Source organism: Nerophis lumbriciformis, linkage group LG22 (genome assembly GCF_033978685.3).
Source record: "Nerophis lumbriciformis linkage group LG22, RoL_Nlum_v2.1, whole genome shotgun sequence".
In the NCBI taxonomy this organism is placed as follows: Eukaryota; Metazoa; Chordata; class Actinopteri; order Syngnathiformes; family Syngnathidae; genus Nerophis; species Nerophis lumbriciformis.
The window spans coordinates 30,940,108-30,963,386 of NC_084569.2; the positions used below are offsets into that span (position 1 = coordinate 30,940,108).

At 39.9% G+C, this 23,279-nt stretch overlaps 1 protein-coding gene across 1 annotated transcript in view; it reads right to left on the reverse strand.

Moving 5' to 3' along the window:
• Window positions 1–3,167: 3,167 nt before the first annotated feature.
• gng13b (guanine nucleotide binding protein (G protein), gamma 13b) overlaps window positions 3,168–23,279 on the reverse strand; it is a 41,145-nt gene continuing 21,033 nt past the window's right edge. The window contains exons 2-3 of the mRNA XM_061973679.1: window positions 13,117–13,243; window positions 3,168–5,715 (exon numbers count right to left, since the gene is read on the reverse strand). Of these exons, the coding sequence (XP_061829663.1) occupies window positions 5,610–5,715; window positions 13,117–13,214 (204 nt within the window). The 5' untranslated portion in view covers window positions 13,215–13,243 and the 3' untranslated portion in view covers window positions 3,168–5,609. The remainder of the gene's footprint in view (window positions 5,716–13,116; window positions 13,244–23,279) is intronic.

The window sequence follows — 23,279 nt, forward strand, 5'->3', positions numbered from 1 at the left end:
ATGTCCTATCTAATCAGACAATAGTCAGACTGGAGATGTTCCATCTAGTCAGACAAGTCAGTCTAGAGCTGGCCTATCTTGTCAGACAACAGTCAGCCTGGGGCTGACCTATGTAGTCAGACTACAGTTTTTCTATCTAGTCAGACAATAGTCACACTGGCACTGTCCTAACTAGTCAGACAATAGTCAGACTAGTGCCGTCCTATCTTGTCAGACAACAGTCAGACTGGGGCTGGCCTATCTAGTCAGACAATAGTCAGACTGGAGCTGACCTATGTAGTCAGACTACAGATGCTCTATCTAGTCAGACAATAGTCACACTGGCCCTCTCCTATCTAGTCAGACAATAGTCAGACTAGTGCCGTACTATCTTGTCAGACAACAGTCAGACTGGGGCTGACCTATCTAGTCAGACTGGGGCTGACCTATCTAGTCAGACGAGAGATGTACTATCTTGTCAGACTACAGTCAGACTGGGGCTGACCTATGTAGTCAGACTACAGGTGTACTATCTAGTCAGACAATAGTCACACTGGCCCTCTCCTATCTAGTCAGACAATAGTCAGACTAGAGCCGTACTATCTTGTCAGACAACAGTCAGACTGGGGCTGACCTAACTAGTCAGACTGGGGCTGACCTATCTAGTCAGACGAGAGATGTACTATCTTGTCAGACTACAGTCAGACTGGGGCTGACCTATCTAGTCAAACTACAGGTGTTCTATCTAGTCAGACAATAGTCAGACTAGAGCTGGTCTATCTAGTCAGACTAGAGCTGGTCTATAGTCAGACTACAGCTGATCTATCTAGTCAGACAAGTCAGACTAGAGATGTTCTATCTTGTTAGACAACAGTCAGACTGGGGCTGACCTATGTAGTCAGACTACAGATGTTCTATCTAGTCAGACAATAGTCACACTGGCACTGTCCTAACTAGTCAGACAATAGTCATACTAGAGCCGTCCTATCTTGTCAGACAACAGTCAGACTGGGGCTGGCCTATCTAGTCAGACAATAATCAGACTGGAGCTGACGTATGTAGTCACACTACAGATGTTCTATCTAGTCAGACAATAGTCACACTGGCACTCTCCTATCTAGTCAGACAATAGTCACACTAGCACCGTCCTATCTTGTCAGACAACAGTCAGACTGGGGCTGACCTATCTAGTCAGACTAGAGATGTTCTATCTTGTCAGACAACAGTCAGACTGGGGCTGACCTATCTAGTCAGACTACAGATGTTCTATCTAGTCAGACAATAGTCAGACTAGAGCTGTCCTATCTAGTCAGACTACAGCTGTTCTATCTAGTCAGACAAGTCAGACTAGAGCTGTCCTATCTTGTCAGACAACAGTCAGACTGGGGCTGACCTATGTAGTCAGACTACAGATGTTAAAGTTAAAGTTAAAGTACCAATGATTGTCACACACACACTAGGTGTGGCGAGATTATTCTCTGCATTTGACCCATCACCCTTGATCACCCCCTGGGAGGTGAGGGGAGCAGTGGGCAGCAGCGGTGGCCGCGCCCGGGAATCATTTTGGTGATTTAACCCCCAATTCCAACCCTTGATGCTGAGTGCCAAGCAGGGAGGTAATGGGTCCCATTTTTATAGTCTTTGGTATGACTCGGCCGGGGTTTGAACTCACAACCTACCGATCTCAGGGCGGACACTCTAACCACTAGGCCACTATCTAGTCAGACAATAGTCGGACTAGAGATGTTCCATCTCGTCAGACAAGTCAGACTAGAGCTGTCCTATCTTGTCATACAACAGTCAGACTGAGGCTGACCTTTGTAGTCAGACTACAGATGTTCTATCTAGTCAGACAATAGTCACACTGGCACTCTCCTATCTAGTCAGACAATAGTCAGACTAGAGCCGTCCTATCTTGTCAGACAACAGTCAGACTGGGGCTGACCTATCTAGTTAGACAATAGTCAGACTGGAGCTGACCTATGTAGTCAGACTACAGATGTTCTATCTAGTCAGACAATAGTCACACTGGCACTCTCCTATTTAGTCAGACTAGAGCTGTCCTATCTTGTCAGACAACAGTCATACTGGAGCTGACCTATGTAGTCAGACTACAGATGTCCTATGTAATCAGACAACAGTCAGACTAGAGCCGTCCTATCTAGCCGGATGAGAGGCGTAACGTCTTCTAAGACAACCAGGACAGTCCAGGTGTGAGGGACTGAGGACACAAAGACCTGAATGAAAGGGAACAAGCAGTATCTGAGTGGTCAAATGTTTCCAAGGAGCAGAAGTGCTGTTCTATGCATGTTTGATGAGTTGGCAGACATGAATTCATTAGCACGTCATAGAGCAACTAAGATAAGTTCATTTAAATATCTGCAGTGTACAAAAGTCACCCAATAACAGAATAAGCCTTGGGGGGTGTGGGGGGTGTGGGGGGGGCAATATAATGAGAGTCATTACAGTACTGAGATGACGTGAGGTTCCCCATGTCGTCCTACTTCATCACCTTTCCTACCAAGCAGCGTGTGTGTGTGTGTGTGTGTGTGTGTGTGTGTGTGTGTGTGTGTGTGTGTGTGTGTGTGTGACCACCTGCCATGTTCAACTCATGCAGTGTTCACACCTCCAAATATTGACAGTCTGGTTTTAAGGGAACTGTGTCCAAGGCAGTTGTTGATCTGACAAAGTGTTGCATTTGTAGACGCAATAATCGGAATAAATATGGGGACAGAAACGTATCACATGAAAAGAGTTCTAATAAATAAATAAATAAAATAAATAAAGCAAGTGATTCATAAGTCAAAGGGGTCTAGAGAGTGTTTGTACAATGATTGTGTGTTTGCGTGGTCCCTAGGGAGTGTCAGTAAGGAAGGGGGTTGGGGAAGTAAAAACCCCTCCAGAGAGCGGGAGCAACAACAAACACACACACTCCGGTCTAATGACACTAAAGAACAACAACATGCCAAGTTATGGTAAATAGGAAAAACATGCTTCAAAAGCAAAGCTGTAAAACGTGTCTAAACATTAGCAACTTTTAAGTGCGGGGGAAGGATGTTGTCGTTTGGTCAAATATTCTAGGCAGGGAATTTTTTTTGTCTTGTACGCTAGCTTAGCTCATACCTGTCAATATTTGCATTTCAACATAATAACGGGGAAAATAAAGGGAATTTTCCGAGAAATTAAGGAAAAATAAGCAAAATTCCGGTCTTTCCACTTTGGTTACGTTACCCGCGGGCCTTATTTTGAAGGCCTGATTTTACTGGCTACAGGATGTGTTACGCCAATGATTTTTTTTCTTCATGAAAGTTAAAATAAATATAATTTCCATTTCAAAATAATGGAACATTTCCGTAAAATTAGGGAAATTTAGGTCTTTCCACGTGGTTGTTTTATTGTGAAGGCCTGACTTCACTGGCTACAGAATGTTTTTTCCATCCGTCCATCCATTTTTCTACCGATTGTCCCTCTCGGGATGGCGGGGGGTGCTGGAGTTTGATGAAAGTTAAAATACATATTATTGTCTTTAAAAAAACAAAGGGGGGAAATAAGGAAAGTGTAGGTCTTTCCATTTTTTTTTTTTTTTTACTGGCTTGCTTTATTTTCAAGGCCAAACTTTACTGGCTACAGTATATGTTACGCCAATGTTGCCCAATAGGATTTTTTTTTTTTCATGAAAGTTAAAATACATAGAATTTTCATTTCATATAAGGGGAATTTTCCGGAAAACTCTGGTTATTTTCACTGCCTCGCTTTATTCTGAAGGCCTGACTTTAGTGGCTACAGGATGCGTTATGCCGATGGTGCCCGAGAGTATTTTATTTCCTGTATCAATTGCATTTCAAAATAATAAAGGGGTAAATAAGGGTAAAAATTCCGGAAAATTTCCATTTTTTCCTCTGTGGTTATTTTACTGACATGCTTTATTTTGAAGGCCTGACTTTACTAACTATAACATGTCATGCCAATGTTGCTCAAGATACTTTTTTTCTCCATGAAAGTCATAATAAATATTATAGGCATAATTATGAAAATAAGGGACATTTTCCAGAACATTTTGGTCTTTCCACTGTGGTAATTTTCCTGCCGTGCTTTATTTTGAAAGCTTGACTTCACTGGTTAAAGGATATGTTACGCCAATGTTGCCCAAGAGGATTTTTTTTTTTTCATGAAAGTTAAAATACATATAATTTTTATTTCAAAATAAAGGTGAAAACAAGGGAAATTTTCCCGAAAACTCTGTGGTTATTTTCACTGCCTTGCTTTATTCTGAAGGCCTGACTTTAGTGGCTACAGGATGTGTTATGCCGATGGTGCCCGAGAGGATTTTATTTCCTGTATCATTTGCATTTCAAAATAATAAATGGGTAAATAAGGGTAGAAATTACAGCAAATTTATGTTTTTTTTTTACTGACATGCTTTATGTGAAGGCCTGACTTTTATTTCAAAATAAAGGTGAAAATAAGGGAAATTTTCAGGAAAGCTCTGTTCATTTTTACTGCCGTGCTTTATTGTGAAGCCCTGACTTCACTGGCTATAGTATACGTTACGCCAATGTTGCCCAAGAGGATTTTTTTACCCCATGAAAGTTAAAATACATACTGTATAATGTTTATTTCAAAATAAAGGTGAAAATAAGGGAAATTTTACGGAAAACTCTGTTAATTTTTACTTTTGTGCTTTATTGTGAAGGCCTGACTTCGCCGTCTACAGGATGTGTTACGTCGATATTGCAATTTATATTTCAAAATAAGTGTGAAAATAAGGGAAATTTTCCGGAAAACTCTGTTCATTTTTACTGCCGTGCTTTATTGTGAAGGCCTGACTTCACTGTCTACAGGATGTGTTACGTCGATATTGCTGGGTGGAAAGAACGGGCGGGTTAATAGGTACGTCTAACAGCTAAGCTGTGTGCTACCACCAAAAGTAAACCACACTCCCCAACACCTCAAGAGCCCCGCCGGTCAATGAGCCGGCTCGCATGCTCAACTCGCAGTCAGACGGGAGCTGTGGGTTCAAGCCCAGGCGTGTTTCGAGTCGTACCACGCAATATCAGCCCGCTTTTTTTCATTTTAGATTCATGTTTGCAACATAAACTGACAAAAATGTCTGAGATAAAGAGGGTTTTTTAAACGCTTTGTGACCTGAAACAAAGTGTCTTTAAATACATAAGACGTTGTGACTCTTAAATGGCCAGAGGTGTAAACATCCGTGGTGTACAAGTAGTCATTTAAATGTATTTAAGAAAAAGAAGTCACAATGTCTTCAAATGTTATCTGAATGCATCATGACCATGAGCGACTTTAAGGCATTGTTATGTCAACCACCTAATTAAACAGTTTATTTGGGAGAATACAAAGAGTTGGTAAGAAACGCCTGTATTGAGCTGAGTGAACCATGAAGATGTCGCCCATCACCCGTGAATTGGAAGAAAGCGTGTCGTTGGTAATTGCAAAAGCGCAGTAGAGTCGTGGTATTGGCGGACGAGGTGGAGTACCGATGGCGTACATTGACTGAGTGAAAGTCAGGCAAAAGTGTGTTCGGTGAGGCCTTGTCGGGGCGTGTGTTGTACATTCATGCTGAGAGGTCCTGGGGTCAGGGAAGGGAACGTCAGGCCGGTCGCATCCTCCTACAGAAGGATGCACTTTCCTTTCTCCACCCACGGGTTGTTCTTCATTAGCTCGGGGTTCAAGAAAGGATCCTCAGGGACGCCGTCCTCTATCCACTTCACCAAACTTTGGAGAGACAGAAAACATTTTTGAAATTCCACAGCCACTTGGTTGCCACAATCAATCCTCTGTGTGCTTCTCCATATAAGGCAAGGAAGCAATGAGTAGAAGTCACCGCTTACCAGTTTTCTACTAACGAGTAATCGGATTACTTTTGTGTGTGGGGTTGTACAGTATATCGGTACTAGTAAAGTACCGCAATACTAATGAATCATATTCGGTACGATGCTGCCTCTAAATAGTACCGGTTCCCACCCCCAGCCTTTTTCTTTAACGGGCATGACAGCACGTCGTCACGTCGTGACATTGCTGGTTTTACGAGCAGAGGAGCATGTTCGGCAGCGCACAATCACGGAGTACTTACAAGCAGACAGAAAAGGGAGAACCGACGCATTTTGGCCTAAAAACTAAAGATAAAGGTGAAGTTATAACACTGAAACGCCCTCAGGAAGAGGTGCTTTAAGATATGGCCAGTCTGCAGTGTTTTAGCTACTTCTAAATCACTAATCCTCGTCTCCATGGCGACAAATAAAGTACGTTTCTTACAAGTATCATTATCACTGCAGGACGAGGAATAGCTAAACATGCTTCACCACACATACAATAGCTCACCGGCATCACAATGTAAACAAACGCCATTGGTGGATCTACACCTGACATCCACTGTAATGATACCAAGTACAGGAGTGTATCTAGTCGATACTACTATGATGACATCGATATTTTTTAGCACCACAAAATATTTTTTAGTTTAAAAAAAAAAGTATATTATGTTTATAAACTCAGGAAATATGTCCCTGGATACATGAGGGCTTTGAATATGACCAATGTATGATCCTGTAACTACTTGGAATCGGATTGAAGCATCCAAACAACAGAAGAATAAGTGATTATTACATTTTAACTAGAGATGTCCGATAATATCGGCCTGCCGATATTATCGGCCGATAAATGCGTTAAAATGTAATATCGGAAATTATCGGTATCGTTTGTTTTTTTTATCGGTATCGTTTTTTTTTTTTTTTTTTTATTAAATCAACATAGAAAACACAAGATACACTTACAAATAGTGCACCAACCCAAAAAACCTCCCTCCCCCATTTACACTCATTCACACTCATTCACACAAAAGGGTTGTTTCTTTCTGTTATTAATATTCTGGTTCCTACATTATATATCAATATATATCAATACAGTCTGCAAGGGATACAGTCCGTAAGCACACATGATTGTGCGTGCTGCTGGTCCACTAATAGTACTAACCTTTAACAGTTAATTTTACTCATTTTCATTAATTACTAGTTTCTATGTAACTGTTTTTATATTGTTTTACTTTCATTTTTATTCAAGAAAATGTTTTTAATTTATTTATCTTATTTTATTTTATTAATTAAAAAAAAAAAGTACCTTATCTTCACCATACCTGGTTGTCCAAATTAGGCATAATAATGTGTTAATTCCACGACTGTATATATCGGTTGATATCGGTATCGGTAATTAAGAGTTGAACAATATCGGAATATTGGATATCGGCAAAAAAGCCATTATCGGACATCCCTAGTAAAAATGATTCCTATACTTTTTAAGCGGTAGAAAATATTGTTATATTGTTTTACTTTCTTTTTTATTCAAGAAAATGTTTTTAATTTATTTATCTTATTTTATTTTATTAATTAAAAAAAAAAGTACCTTATCTTCACCATACCTGGTTGTCCAAATTAGGCATAATAATGTGTTAATTCCACGACTGTATATATCGGTTGATATCGGTATCGGTAATTAACAGTTGGACAATATCGGAATATTGGATATCGGCAAAAAAGCCATTATCGGACATCCCTAGTAAAAATGATTCCTATACTTTTTAAGCGGGAGAAAATATTGTTATATTGTTTTACTTTCTTTTTTATTCAAGAAAATGTTTTTAATTTATTTATCTTATTTTATTTTATTAATTAAAAAAAAAAAAAGTACCTTATCTTCACCATACCTGGTTGTCCAAATTAGGCATAATAATGTGTTAATTCCACGACTGTATATATCGGTTGATATCGGTATCGGTAATTAAGAGTTGGACAATATCGGAATATTGGATATCGGCAAAAAAGCCATTATCGGACATCCCTAGTAAAAATGATTCCTATACTTTTTAAGCGGGAGAAAATATTGTTATATTGTTTTACTTTCTTTTTTATTCAAGAAAATGTTTTTAATTTATTTATCTTATTTTATTTTATTAATTTAAAAAAAAAAAAGTACCTTATCTTCACCATACCTGGTTGTCCAAATTAGGCATAATAATGTGTTAATTCCACGACTGTATATATCGGTTGATATCGGTATCGGTAATTAAGAGTTAGACAATATCGGAATATTGGATATCGGCAAAAAAGCCATTATCGGACATCCCTAGTAAAAATTATTCCTAAACTTTTTAAGCGGTAGAAAATATTGTTATATTGTTTTACTTTCTTTTTTATTCAAGAAAATGTTTTTAATTTATTTATCTTATTTTATTTTATTAATTTTTTTTTAAAAGTACCTTATCTTCACCATACCTGGTTGTCCAAATTAGGCATAATAATGTGTTAATTCCACGACTGTATATATTGGTTGATATCGGTATCAGTTGATATCGGTATCGGTAATTAAAGAGTTGGATAATATCGGAATATCGGATATCGGCAAAAAAGCCATTATCGGACATCCCTAATTTTAACAGAAGTGTAGATAGAACATGTTAAAACAGAAAATAACCAGATATTTAACAGTAAATAAACAAGTATATTAATATTTCATTTTCTACCACTTGTCCCTTTAAAAAAAAATATATATATATATATATATATATATATATGTATAAAGAGTAAGGGTGTAACGGTACGTGTATTTGTATTGAACCGTTTCGGTACGGGGGTTTCGGTTCGGTTCGGGGGTGTACCGAACCAGTTTCCACACGGACATATTAAGTAGCGTAACGCACGTTGTGTAAACAATGCACACCGAGGCGCAACACACCGCGTGCTAGCAGCGACCGGGCTACGACAACAAAGCGAAAGCGGTTTGCCGACATTGTTCAGCAGCGGTAGGGTATGCTTCTGGCAACACGTCAAACATGCTAACCCATTTCAAGCGTCACCACCCTCCAAGTGAACATCCCTTCAACGAAGAAAAAGACGAGCGTGGTGCAAACACCGCATTCAAGCAGCCTCTCCTCGGCGAGTCAGGCAGGGCTAAAGCAATAACAAATGTTTTTATAGCAGCAGATTTAAGACCATATTGCATTAAAAACTAGATTTTGACCCACTTCTACTTTCTGCAGACAATGTGGATAAACTGATTTTTCTGGCAAAAAACATGAAGATTAAGTGAAAGTCACCAGGGTTAAAGGCTGGGGGGGGTAAAGAAAAGTTAATCTGAGGCTGAGTTGACTTGAAACTGTTTAATGTTGCACTTTTTATATGCAGAAGAAAAGTTGTGTCATTTTATTTAATCTGAGCAACAACTTGAGGCAGTTTAATGTTGATTAACGTGGACCCCGACTTAAACAAGTTGAAAAACGTATTCGGGTGTTAACATTTAGTGGTCAATTGTACGGAATATGTACTGTACTGTACAATCTACTAATAAAAGTCTCAATAAATCAATCAATCAAAAAAAGCACTTTATATGTAGAAAGGTTTTGTTAAGAAACCATTCTGAGCCTTATCTTATTTAGTTTTTATTTGATATACGTCATACTTGCCAACCTTGAGACCTCCGATTTCGGGAGGGGGGACGTGGTTGGTGGGGGCGGGGGCGGGGCGTGATTAAGAGGGGAGGAGTATATTTACAGCTAGAATTCACCAAGTCAAGTATTTCATATATATATATATATATATATATATATACATATATATATATATATATATATATATATATATATATATATATATATATATATATATATATATATATATATATATATATATATAAGAAATACTTGACTTTCAGTGAATTCTAGCTTTTTATATATATATATATATATATATATATATATATATATATATATATATATATATATATATATATATATATTTATCTTATTATATATATATATATATATATATATATATATATATATATATATATATATATATATATATACATATATATATACATATATATATATATATATATATGAAAAAAATAAGAGAAATACTTGAATTTCAGTGTTCATTTATTTACACATATACACACACATAACACTCATCTACTCATTGTTGAGTTAAGGGTTGAATTGTCCATCCTTCTATTCTCTGTCACTATTTTTCTAACCATGCTGAACACCCTCTCTGATGATGCATTCTGCTTCGTCTCCTTGTTGTGTGCGCAGTTATGCACTGCACTCTCTAAAAGCCGTATATGTTATTGTCACATATGCATGTACAGTAGATGGCAGTATTGTCCTGTTTAAGAGTGTCACAAAATTGCTGTTTACGGCAGTCGAACTGCTTTACGGTAGACGAAAACGTGACTGCTGTTGTTGTGTGTTGTTGCCGCGCTGGGAGGACGTTAATGAAACAATAAACCCACATAAGAAACCAAGAACTCGCCCTCGATCATTCTACAGTTATAACGTGATTGGGCAGGCATGCTGTTTATATTGTGGGAAAGCGGACGTGAAAACAGGCTGTCGACACGTCACTCAGGTCCGCCTGAATTTTGGGAGATTTTCGGGAGAAAATTTGTCCCGGGAGGTTTTCGGGAGAGGCGCTGAATTTCGGGAGTCTCCCGGAAAATCCGGGAGGGTTGGCAAGTATGATATATGTTGACCACATTAACCCTGGCAATGGACCCTGTGTGTATATGTATGTTATTGTTATGCTTAGCATTCATGACTGCCTGCTGTTGCACTGATCAGCCTAGTGGTGGCTCACATCCATCACACACACAGCTATTTTTATTTTTGGCCGGAATTATTATAGTGTTCCCAATGTTAAAAGGATAAAGCCATTGTTTACAAATTTGGTAAATAAATAACCAAAAAATTTATATTTTGTTGTATTCTTTCTGTACCGAAAATGAACCGAACCGCGACCTCTAAACCGAGGTACGTACCGAACCGAAATTTTTGCATACCGTTACACCCTTAATAAAGAGACATACTGTAATAACTTGAAGTAAATAATGAAGATTAAAAACCAATTACAAACAAAACATAAAACAATTTTACTAAACGCTTACCTTTTTTATACTTGCATAATATGTATATATTATTAATGTTGTAAATACAAATCTTTATACATCTGGAAAGGGTGGTCCTAAAGAGGTAGGCATTTTTCAGAGGTCTCAAAAAGGTAACAAATACAAGAATGTGTGTGTGTGCGTGTGTGTGTGTGTGTGTGTGTGTGTGTGTGTGTGTGTGTGTGTGTGTGTGTGTGTGTGTGTGCGTGTGTGTGTGTGTGTGTGAGTGTGTGTGTGTGTGTGTGTGTGTGTGTGCAACACTCGCCAGAGTTGATGTTACGGTTGTGTTGTTGCGCCGTTCTGCTGTCATTACGCATCCAGAGCCAAGGAACATGTTTTATAATAGATTTTTGTGAGTCAATTTGTCTGAGTGAGTTGATTTGTCTTTGTTTTTACACAAGATGCCCTTCGTGATGCAACCTTGACTTTTTTTTTTTTTTATCTGCGCCTTCTGTCTATTTTTATAACAATTCAAACTTTATGCTTCTATTTATTGACATTGCCACAAATGAACAAAGAAAATGGCAGCTCTGTTTGAGTGTAGCTCTGCTTTGTAAATAAAGTACTATTTGTAATAAACACAAATAGCTCACCTCTCCTTTTTCGTGTCAAAGTATGGTTACATCAATATGTTTTTGCATCACAAAATCTTTTCATTTTTAAAAAATTCATATGTTTATAAACTCAGGAAATATGTCCCTGGACAAACGAGGACTTACATTATGACCAATGTATGATCCTGTAACTACTTGGTATCGGATTGATACCCAAATTTCTGGTATCATCCAAAACTAAGGTAAAGCATCCAAACAACAGAAAAATAAGTGATTATTACATTTTAACAGAAGTGTAGATACCGTATTTCCTTGAATTGCCGCAGGGTACATATTATCCGCATGCCTCGTTTTACCGCCGGGTCAAACTCGTTTCGCAAAATAATTAGCGCATGCTTAGAATTACTGCCGGGTCAAACTTGTTTAGCAAAATAATTAGCGCATGTCTCGTTTTACCGCCGGGTCAAACTCGTTTCGCAGAATAATTAGCATATGCCTCGTTTTACCGTCGGGTCAAACTCGTCACGTCACGGGTGACAATTCACCTTTCAAGGCATCATTTTCCAAAATGCAGGAGGCTAATTTCAATAATTTAAAATCACAGCTCTTTATCTTCAGGGAAGAAGATAAAGAGCTATTCAGTAGGATTTAAGGTCCAAGCTATTGAATATGCTAAAAAGAACAGTAAAAATGTTTTATTAATATAGATGCGTGTGTCAAATATGAGTCATTAAATGACTCCCGCCTCATGGTAGTAGAGGGCTAGTGATCCCAGGAATCATTCTTGCGACTACTCGGCTGCAGAAGAAGTGACAACAACAGTTTTCTAAACTGGACTTTCAATCGAAGCAGGAGGTAATAATTAAAGGAAGATCTCCATCGAGACAGAGACTTTTAAAACTGAAGAAAGATAAGGAAGACTTCTATAAACAAGTTATCGATGCTTTTGTTCAGAAGGAGCGGCGCATGGACTTCATTTATAAGTAAAGGTAAGACCATAATAACGTTGTTTTAATTAAATGTGCTTTTCATGATGGTATCCTTACATCACACTCAAATTTATAAGCGCAGGCCTAAATTTACCGCATGCCTTTTGGTAAGCGCTGGAGTGAGAAGAGGTTTTAAATTAATTACCGCCCCGGCGCTAATTCAAGGAAATACGGTAGAAAAAATGTTAAAACAGAAAATAACCAGATATTAACAGTAAATGAACAAGTAGTTTAATAATAAATGTTCTACGACTTGTCCTTAATAATGTTGACAAAATAATAGAATGATAAATGACACAATATGTTACTGCATACGTCAGCAGACAAATTAGGAGCCTTTGTTTGTTTACTTACTAATAAAAGACAAGTTGTCTTGTATGTTCACTATTTTATTTAAGGACAAAATTGCAATAATAAACATATGTTTAATGTACCGTAAGATTTTTTGTTAAAATAAAGCCAATAATGCCCTTTATTTAGAAAAGTATCAAAAAGTATCGAAATACATTTTGGTACCGGTACCAAAATATTGGTACCATTACAACCCTACACTGTGGTAATAAGTTGTTCAACATAGACGGGTTGGCAACAGAAGCGGTTCCACTGTATCAGGAGCTATTGTTTGGATAGAAACTCACTCTGTCACTGTTTTGGAGGACTTCTCTCTTTTGAAGGCCAACTGATACTTGAGGCTCTCCACCTCCTTCTTCATCTGGGGCAGGTCCATCTCATCCATGACTGCAGTGGGATGTGCTACTTGTTTACCTGTGCACAGTGGAGACCAAGGCATACTGTAAATATAACCACAAATGCAGCGTATACACCGGACAACACATCTCTGTCTTTGTTCATTAATTCCACTTCAACGAATGAAGAAATAGGAGGCTGTCAACGTTATTGAGCACAAACCAAACACTTGTGTATACATATCAGCAGTCATTGAAGGCAACATGGAGAGTCAACAAAAAGCTCAATATAACTGCAGTTGCAAATGTATGCAAAAGGGCTTCATCATTAATGTTGAATTAATGCAACAATTAATGTAACATAATTGACAGTGTGGGGGGGGGATATGTGGTGGTGAGAGACATACTGTACAGGACTGTACAGTACAAAAAGAACAGGATGTACTGTACATGTCCTATTTTTCTCTTTGCCCTCGACCTCACATGGACGTCTCGGGCTTTGGAAAAGAACAGATGTTATAGCGAGGGAGGAACTTTGATTCGTTTGTTCGCTGACAGATACCAGGAGGATTATGTCTGAGATACTTAAAAAAAAAAAAAAGACGTACCGTCAATTCTACTTTTTCCCTAAGCTTTGAACACTGCGGTTTATAAAAGGGTGCGGCTAATTTGTGGATTTTTCTTCGCTAACAGCCATAATGCAAATACAAACACCGTTTCCATATGAGTTGGGAAATTGTGTTAGATGTAAATATAAACGGAATACAATGATTTGCAAATCCTTTTCAACCCATATTCAATTGAATGCACTACAAAGACAAGATATTTGATGTTCAAACTCATAAACTTTATTTTTTTTTTTGCAAATAATAATGGCTGCAACACGTGCCAAAGGAGTTGGGAAAGGGCATGTTCACCACTGTGTTACATCACCTTTTCTTTTAACAACACTCAATAAACGATTGGGAACTGAGGAAACTAATTGTTGAAGCTTTGAAAGTGGAATTCTTTCCCATTCTTGTTTTATGTAGAGCTTCAGTCGTTCAACAGTCCGGGGTCTCCGCTGTCGTATTTTACGCTTCATAATGCGGCACACATTTTCGATGGGAGACAGGTCTGGACTGCAGGCGGGCCAGGAAAGTACCCGCACTCTTTTTTTTACAAAGCCACGCTGTTGTAACACGTGCTGAATGTGGCTTGGCATTGTCTTGCTGAAATAAGCAGGGGCGTCCATGAAAAAGACGGGGCTTAGATGGCAGCATATGTTGTTCCAAAACCTGTATGTACCTTTCAGCATTAATGGTGCCTTCACAGATGTGTAAGTTACCCATGCATTGGGCACTAATGCACCCCCATACATCACAGATGCTGGCTTTTGAACTTTGCGTCGATAACAGTCTGGATGGTTCGCTTCCTCTTTGGTCCGGATGACACGATGTCAAATATTTCCAAAAATAATTTGAAATGTGGACTCGTCAGACCACAGAACACTTTTCCACTTTGCATGAGTCCATCTTAGAGGATCTCGGGCCCAGAGAAGCTGTCGCCGTTTCTGGATGTTGTTGATAAATGGCTTTCGCTTTGCATAGTAGAGCTTTAACTTGCACTTACAGATGTAGCGACCAACTGTAGTTACTGACAGTGGTTTTCTGAAGTGTTCCTGAGCCCATGTGGTGATATCCTTTAGAGATTGATGTTGGTTTTCGATACACTGCCATCTGAGGGATCGTCCGGGACCATCAGGGCGCAGGTACAGAACTATCAAATTCCGGAGGGCCCGCCTCAGGAAAAGCCTTCTCCCTGCAGCTACAGCCGCCCTTAACATCAGGCCCGGCCGACCTGTCTGACAAGCCTGTAAATGTGTGTTGGTCATGTATGATGTCTTTTGTTATTTTTTTTGTGATGTGTAATGTCTATTGTTTAAATGTACGGCAGTGACAATGAATTTCCCCAAGGGGACCAATAAATCTAAATAAAAAAAAGTCATTCAATGTTGGTTTCCGGCCATGCCGCTTACGTGGAGTGATTTCTCCAGATTCTCTGAACCTTTTGATGATATTATGGACCGTAGATGTTGAAATCCCTAAATTTCTTGCAATTGCACTTTGAGAAACGTTGTTCTTAAACTGTTTGACTATTTGCTCACACAGTTGTGGACAAAGGGGTGTACCTCGCCCCACCCTTTCTTGTGAAAGACTGAGCATTTTTTGGGAAGCTGTTTTTATACCCAATCATGGCACCCACCTGTTCCCAATTAGCCTGCACACCTGTGGGATGTTCCAAATAAGTGTTTGATGAGCATTCCTCAACTTTATCAGTATTTATTGCCACCTTTCCCAACTTCTATGTTTCGTGTTGCTGGCATCAAATTCTGAAGTTAATGATTATTTGCAAAAAAAAAAAAAGTTTATCAGTTTGAACATCAAATATGTTGTCTTTGTAGCATATTCAACTGAATATGGGTTGAAAAGGATTTGCAAATCATTGTATTCTGTTTATATTTACATCTAACACAATTTCCCAACTCATATGGAAACGGGGTTTGTAGTTGTAATTCAACATAAGCAAGGACACTGAAAAGGTGTGTTATTGTTTGTGCTGTGGCGACATCTTTTGGACGAGTCCACTCACTGCAGGTGTTGCGGGGTGAACGCCTACAATATTTCCTTCTGTTTAGTGCTATGAACCGGAAGTACAAACGTTTGTACAAGTCCCATTCCGTCTTCCAGTCGTCCATAGCCTTTCTATTTGTATGGATTCTTTATTCATCACTCCAAGCTTTGTTTGTAAGTTTTGCAATATAACTAAAACAATTCTTACTTACTAAACTGTCCCATGTGTGATGTCTGTAGGAGTGTTTTCATGCATATTTGGATGTGTTATCGTAATGTATTTAAGCTAGTGTCGTTAGCATTAGCTAATATGCCAACACATTCACAAGGGACTGTGTTAGTATTATTAACTTACAATGGCATTCTATTTGTATTGTTTCAGTTTTACAAATTACTCAGGAGATTCATCAAAACGTCACTGTGGAATTATTGAGTCTGTTTAGCTGATTTAGCTTCCGCAGCTAGTGGGTCCATGACAATGACTTCTGTTTTGTTTCATCATCCGTTTTACAGACACCATTCGGAAACATTAAGGTATGTAAATAAACATTTACAAAATCTTTCTGTGTAAATAACGCATTTCTCAACGTATATCGTAGAGATGTCCGTTAATGGCTTTTTTGCCGATATCCGATATTCCGATATTGTCCAACTCCGATTCCGATATCAACCGATACATACAGTCGTGGAATTAACACATTATTATGCCTAATTTTGTTGTGATGCCCCGCTGGATGCATTAAACAATGTAACAAGGTTTTCCAAAATAAATCAACTCAAGTTATGGAAAAAAATGCCAACATGGCACTGCCATATTTATTATTGAAGTCACAAAGTGCATTATTTTTTTTAACATGCCTCAAAACAGCAGCTTGGAATTTGGGACATGCGCTCCCTGAGAGAGCATGAAGAGGTTGAGGTGGGCGGGGTTGGGGGGGTCGGGATAGGGTGGGGGTCTAGGGGGTAGCGGGGGGTTGTATATTGTAGCGTCCCGGAAGAGTTAGTGCTGCAAGGGGTTCTGGGTATTTGTTCTGTTGTGTTTATGTTGTGTTACGGTGCGGATGTTCTCCCAAAATGTGTTTGTCATTCTTGTTTGGTGTGGGTTCACAGTGTGGCGCATATTAGTAACAGTGTTAAAGTTGTTTATACGGCCACCCTCAGTGTGACCTGTATGGCTATTGACCAAGTATAAATTGTATTCACTTGTGTGTGTGAAAAGCCGTAGATATTATGTGACTGGGCTGGCACGCAAAGGCAGTGCCTTTAAGGTTTATTGGCGCTCTGTACTTCTCCCTAGGTCCGTGTACACAGCGGCGTTTTAAAAGGTCATAAATTTTACTTTTTGAAACCGATACCGATAATTTGGAACCAATACCGATAATTTCCGATACTACATTTTAAAGCATTTATCGGCCGATAATATCGGCAGTCTGATATTATCGGACATCTCTAGTATATATCTGCGGCTTATAGTCCGGTGCGCTTTATAGTTCGGTAAATACAAGTCGAATATTTTAGGTTTGCGTTTTAGGATTCAAGATTCAAGATTTGTTTATTTATTTATTTGTATTTTATTCAGAATCAGAATAGCTTTATTGCCACTGTTTGAGAACGGGTTCACAAACTAGTAATTTTTCTAGGTTAGGTTTGGACCGATGGGTCAGCTACATTTGCATTAAGCAATAAAACACACACAGAAGACACTACAACAGGGGTGTCAAACTCAAATACAGAGTGGGCCAAAATTTAAAACTGAACAAAGCCGCGGGCCAAGGTTGAACAAATTAACCTTTTAATAGGGACCCAAACAAGTTTTGCATTGAATATTGAACAAGCAAGGCTTATATAACTTTATAGTGACATGCAAAATCGAGTTTCAAATAATAATAATAATAATTAAAAAATATCAATGGCATATCAAATACAATTTAAATAAAAATTGAATGCCTCTTTTCTATTTGCAGCCTTCTGAGGTAAATATCAACATTAACTTTTTCCACAGGATAATAAATTTGAAAATAAAATAACAATGAATAAAACAACCATTCAGGACTTTAAACTGCTCAGTTTGCAACACACTGATCTAACCTGATATGCTCTTTTCTTGGAAGCCAGTTCATTAATGTCGGGGCTCAGGCTTTGAGCTGAGGCAACCTTCATTATCGAACGAAGGTGTTCATCAGTCATTATATCTCGTCCACCACAGTCTTGGGGGCGTGCCTTAAATTCACTGCCTTTAACGTACTCTACGAGCTGTTGTCACGTCCGCTTTTCACCCATTCTAACATCGTTCAGAGCCAGTCACAAGATATGTGCGGCTTCTGTATGCACACACGAGTGAATGCAAAGCATACTTCATCAACAGCGATACAGGTTACACTGAGGGTGCCAGTATAAAAAACTTTAACACTGTTAGAAATACACGCCACACTGTGAATCCACACCAAACTAGAATAACAAACACATTTCGGGAGAACATCCACACCGTAACACAACATAAACACAACAGAACAAATACCCAGAATCCTTTGCAGCACTAACTCTTCCGGGACGCTACAAAATACACCCACGCTACCACCAAACCCCCCCCCCCCACACACACACACACACACACACACACCTTGTAGCGTCCGGGAAGAGTTAGTGCTGCAAAGGGTTCTGTGTATTTGTTCTTTTCGAAGGGGCGCTGAAGTTTGGAAGACTCCCGGGAGGGTTGGCAAGTATTAGAATTAGCGGTGAATGCGGTGTTACCGCAGCACCGCCGCAATATATAATCGGCGGGCCAGCTTTAGTGTTAATTTGATATCGCCTCAAGGGTCAAGTGAAATTACACGGCGCGCCAAATTTGGCCCGCGGGCCAGAGTTTGACACCCATGCACTACAATATAAAGTGTGATACATTACTTTCTTATCGTGCTCATTTCCGGGGCTTTTAAAATGATATTAGATTCTAGCGGGATACTATAGCACAGTGCTTCTTAACCATAGAGCCATGGCACCTTGCATGGCAGCTCCCACCATATGGGTGAATGTGGAAATAGTGTCAAAGCGCTTTGAGTACCTTGAAGGTAGAAAAGTGCTATACAAGTATAACGTATGGTAGCTTTTAAAAAAAATTTTAGCTTATTTTGCTCATATTTTTTTGTTACTTGACACTATCTGGCCAGCATGCTAACTGTTAGCATTTCAGTTCGGCTCTAGCTTTTCAGGCTTCACGCGACATTTCTACTGAAATTGCATTTTCTAGTTCTTTGAAAAAAATCTACGTGTTGTACTGTTTTTGAAGGGGGAAGCTACCAAAAATAGCCCCCCCCCCCGCATCCTTTGATTAGTCAATGTGTGGGCACCCTTGCTGTAGTACAATACTCACTAGGCTGCAGTCAGCCCGAGCTAGCCCCTAGCGTATTACACAAGTAATATCAAAGACCGAAATGGGGCCACAAACAAAATCTTATTTAGGGCCACAAAACACATCTACAAGGGCCTGGATCATTTTCCAAATTCCCATATTGTGGACTGTACCGTAGGAGTCTACACACAAGCTCATTCCAAAGCAGATGGTTTTGGATTCAAAGTCTGCAGGACAATTAATAATTTATGGCCACAATTGGAATGGTTAGTGAAGGGCCCAAAAGGCAACAGCAGTGATCGTCCATTGCATCTTGGTCTTCCTCACACTACCACCCACACTCAGCACCGTCCACACTGGCGTCTTCAAAAGATCTAATATGTTTTGGTAAACAATGACTATTTTTAGGGAACATGAATAATGCTTGATACTACAAAAGTGTTTATCTATAGACCGATGGAAGGTTGTATTTTCTATAGTCAATGTCAGCGATACATCATGTGTTGTGTCTTATATTGATTTTTGCAGACGAAGGGAAAGTATTGTCAAACCATCCTTAAGTATCCTTCATGTGAAATAAATATCATGATTTAAAAAAGAAACTAGAGGTATCACATGAAATAAGATCAATAATTCGCTACAATATCACTAACATTGACTAATAACTGCACAAAATGATTTATTTCTAAAAAAAAAGGTCAGACATGATGCCCAATGCAAATTGCAGTACAACAGATAACCACCATTCTCAGGGGTTATGTTCCGAGGTTTATTAAGTCATTAAAACGCCCATAAAAACTATCCAGCTAGCGTAACATTCTCTGATTTCTGAGCTCCAGGACCCTCCTCATCTCTCTTCAACTGCCATTGTTCACTCGAAAAGTCAAATATAAAGAAGCACAATCATGGTTTGAGTCCTAAATATAACTCACACACTTATTGATAGGGCTGAAAACTGTATCAGATGCCTAAACCACCTCATCTGGTTCCTCTCCATGTGGAGGAGCAGCGGCTTTACTTTGAGCTCGTCCCGGATGACAGAGCTTCTCACCCTATCTCTAAGGGAGAGCCCCGCCACCCGGCGGAGGAAACTCATTTCGGCCGCTTGTACCCGTGACCTTGTCCTTTCGGTCAAAACCCAAAGCTCATGACCATAGGTGAGGATGGAAACGTAGATCGACCGGTAAATTGAGAGCTTTGCCTTCCGGCTCAGCTCCTTCTTCACCACAACGGATTGATACAGCGTCCGCATTACTGAAGACACCGCACCGATCCGCCCGTCGATCTCACGATCCACTCTTCCCCCACTCGTGAACAAGACACCGAGGTACTTGAACTCCTCCACATGGGGCAAGATCTCTTCCCCAATTTAGAGATGGCACTCCACCCTTTTCCAGGCGAGAACCATGGACTAATGACTTGCCGCATATAATGACGTGACATGCCCCATTAGATAACTTGCCACATAAAAAGACATGGAGTACCAATAAATAACGTGGAGTGCCACATAAAATGAAGTGGCGTGCCACACAAAATGAAGTGGCGTGCCCTAAAAAATTACGTGGCATGCAAAATGACATGTCGGGCCACTTAAAATGATGTAGCGTGCCACACAAAATTACGGGGCATGCCACATAAGATGACGTGTTGGGCCACATAAAATGAAGTGGCGTGCCACACAAAATGACGTGTCGGGCCACATAAAATTATGTGGCGTGCCCAATAAGATAACTTTCCATATTAAAAGACATGGAGTACCAATAAATAACGTGGAGTGCCACATAAAATGATGTGGCGTGCCCTAAAAAATTACGTGGCATGCACCATACAATGAAGTGGCGTGCCACCCAAAATGACATGTCCGGCCAATTAAAATGTAGTGACGTGCCACACAAAATAACGTGGCATGCCACATAAGAATACGTGTCGGGCCACATAAAATGAAGTGGCGTGCCACACAAAATGACGTGTCAGGCCATTTAAAATGGTATGGCCTGCAACACAAAATGATGTGGCATGCCACATAAGATAGACGTGTTGGGCCACATAAAATTAAGTGACGTGCCACGTAAAATGAAGTGGCGTGCCACACAAAATGACGTGTCGGGCCACATAAAATTAAGTGACGTGCCACGTAAAATGAAGTGGCGTGCCACGCAAAATGACGTGTCGGGCCACACAAAATGATGTGGCATGCCACATAAGATGACGTGTCGGGCCACAAATAACGTGGAGTGCCACATAAAATGAAGTGGCGTGCCCTAAAAAATTACGTGGCATGCAAAATGACATTTTGGGCCACTTAAAATTATGTAGCGTGCCACACAAAATGACGGGGCATGCCACGTAAGATGACGTGTTGGGCCACATAAATGAGTGGCGTGCCCAATAAGATAACTTTCCATATTAAAAGACATGGAGTGCCAATAAATAACGTGGAGTGCCACATAAAATGAAGTGGCGTGCCCTAAAAAATTACGTGGCATGCACCATAAAATGAAGTGGCGTGCCACACAAAATGACATGTCGGGCCACTTAAAATGATGTAGCGTGCCACACAAAATAACGTGGCATGCCACGTAAGATGACGTGACCGGCCACATAAAATGAAGTGGCGTGCCACACAAAATGAAGTGGCGTGCCACTTAAAATGACGTGTCGGGCCACATAAAAATAAGTGACGTGCCACGTAAAATGTAGTGGCGTGCCACGCAAAATGACGTGTCGGGCCACACAAAATGATGTGGCATGCCACGTAAGATGACGTGTCGGGCCACAAATAACGTGGAGTGCAACACAAAATGAAGTGGCGTGCCCAATAAGATAACTTTCCATATTAAAAGACATGGAGTACCAATAAATGACGTGGAGTGCCACATAAAATGAAGTGGCGTGCCCTAAAAAATTTTGTGGCATGCACCATAAAATGAAGTGGCGTGCCACACAAAATGACATGTCGGGCCACTTAAAATGAAGTGACGTGCCACACAAAATAATGTGGCATGCCACGTAAGATGACGTGTCGATCCACGTAATATGAAGTGGCGTGCCATGCAAAATGACGTATCAGGCCACTTAAATTGATGTGGCATGCCACATAAAATGACGTGTCGGGCCAAATAAAATTAAATGATGTGCCACGTAAGATGACGTGTCGGGCCACACAAAATGATGTGGCATGCCACGTAAGATGACGTGTCGGGCCACGTAAAATGAAGTGGCGTGCCATGCAAAATTACGTGGCATGCCACATAAAATGACGTGTCGGGCCAAATAAAATTAAGTGATGTGCCACGTAAGATGACGTGTCGGGCCACACAAAATGATGTGGCATGCCACATAAAATGACGTGTCGGACCAAATAAAATTAAGTGACGTGCCACGTAAAATGAAGTGGCATGTCACGTAAGATGACGTGGCATGCCACATAAAATGACGTGTCGGACCAAATAAAATTAAGTGACGTGCCACATAAAATGAAGTGGCATGTCACGTAAGATGACGTGTCGGGCCACATAAAATTAAGTGACGTGCCAGGCAAAATTAAGTGGCGTGCCACACAAAATGACGTGTCGTGCCACACAAAATGATGTGGCATGCCACGTAAGATGACGTGTCGGGCCACGTAAAATGAAGTGGCGTGCCATGCAAAATTACGTGGCATGCCACATAAAATGACGTGTCGGGCCAAATAAAATTAAGTGATGTGCCACGTAAGATGACGTGTCGGGCCACACAAAATGATGTGGCATGTCACGTAAGATGACGTAAGATGTGTCGGACCAAATAAAATTAAGTGACGTGCCACGTAAAATGAAGTGGCATGTCACGTAAGATGACGTGGCATGCCACGTAAAATGACGTGTCGGACCAAATAAAATTAAGTGACGTGCCACGTAAAATGAAGTGGCATGTCACGTAAGATGACGTGTCGGGCCACATAAAATTAAGTGACGTGCCAGGCAAAATTAAGTGGCGTGCCACACAAAATGATGTGGCATGCCACGTAAGATGACGTGTCGGGCCACATAAAATGAAGTGGCGTGCCATGCAAAATTACGTGGCATGCCACATAAAATGACGTGTCGGGCCAAATAAAATTAAGTGATGTGCCACGTAAGATGACGTGTCGGGCCACACAAAATGATGTGGCA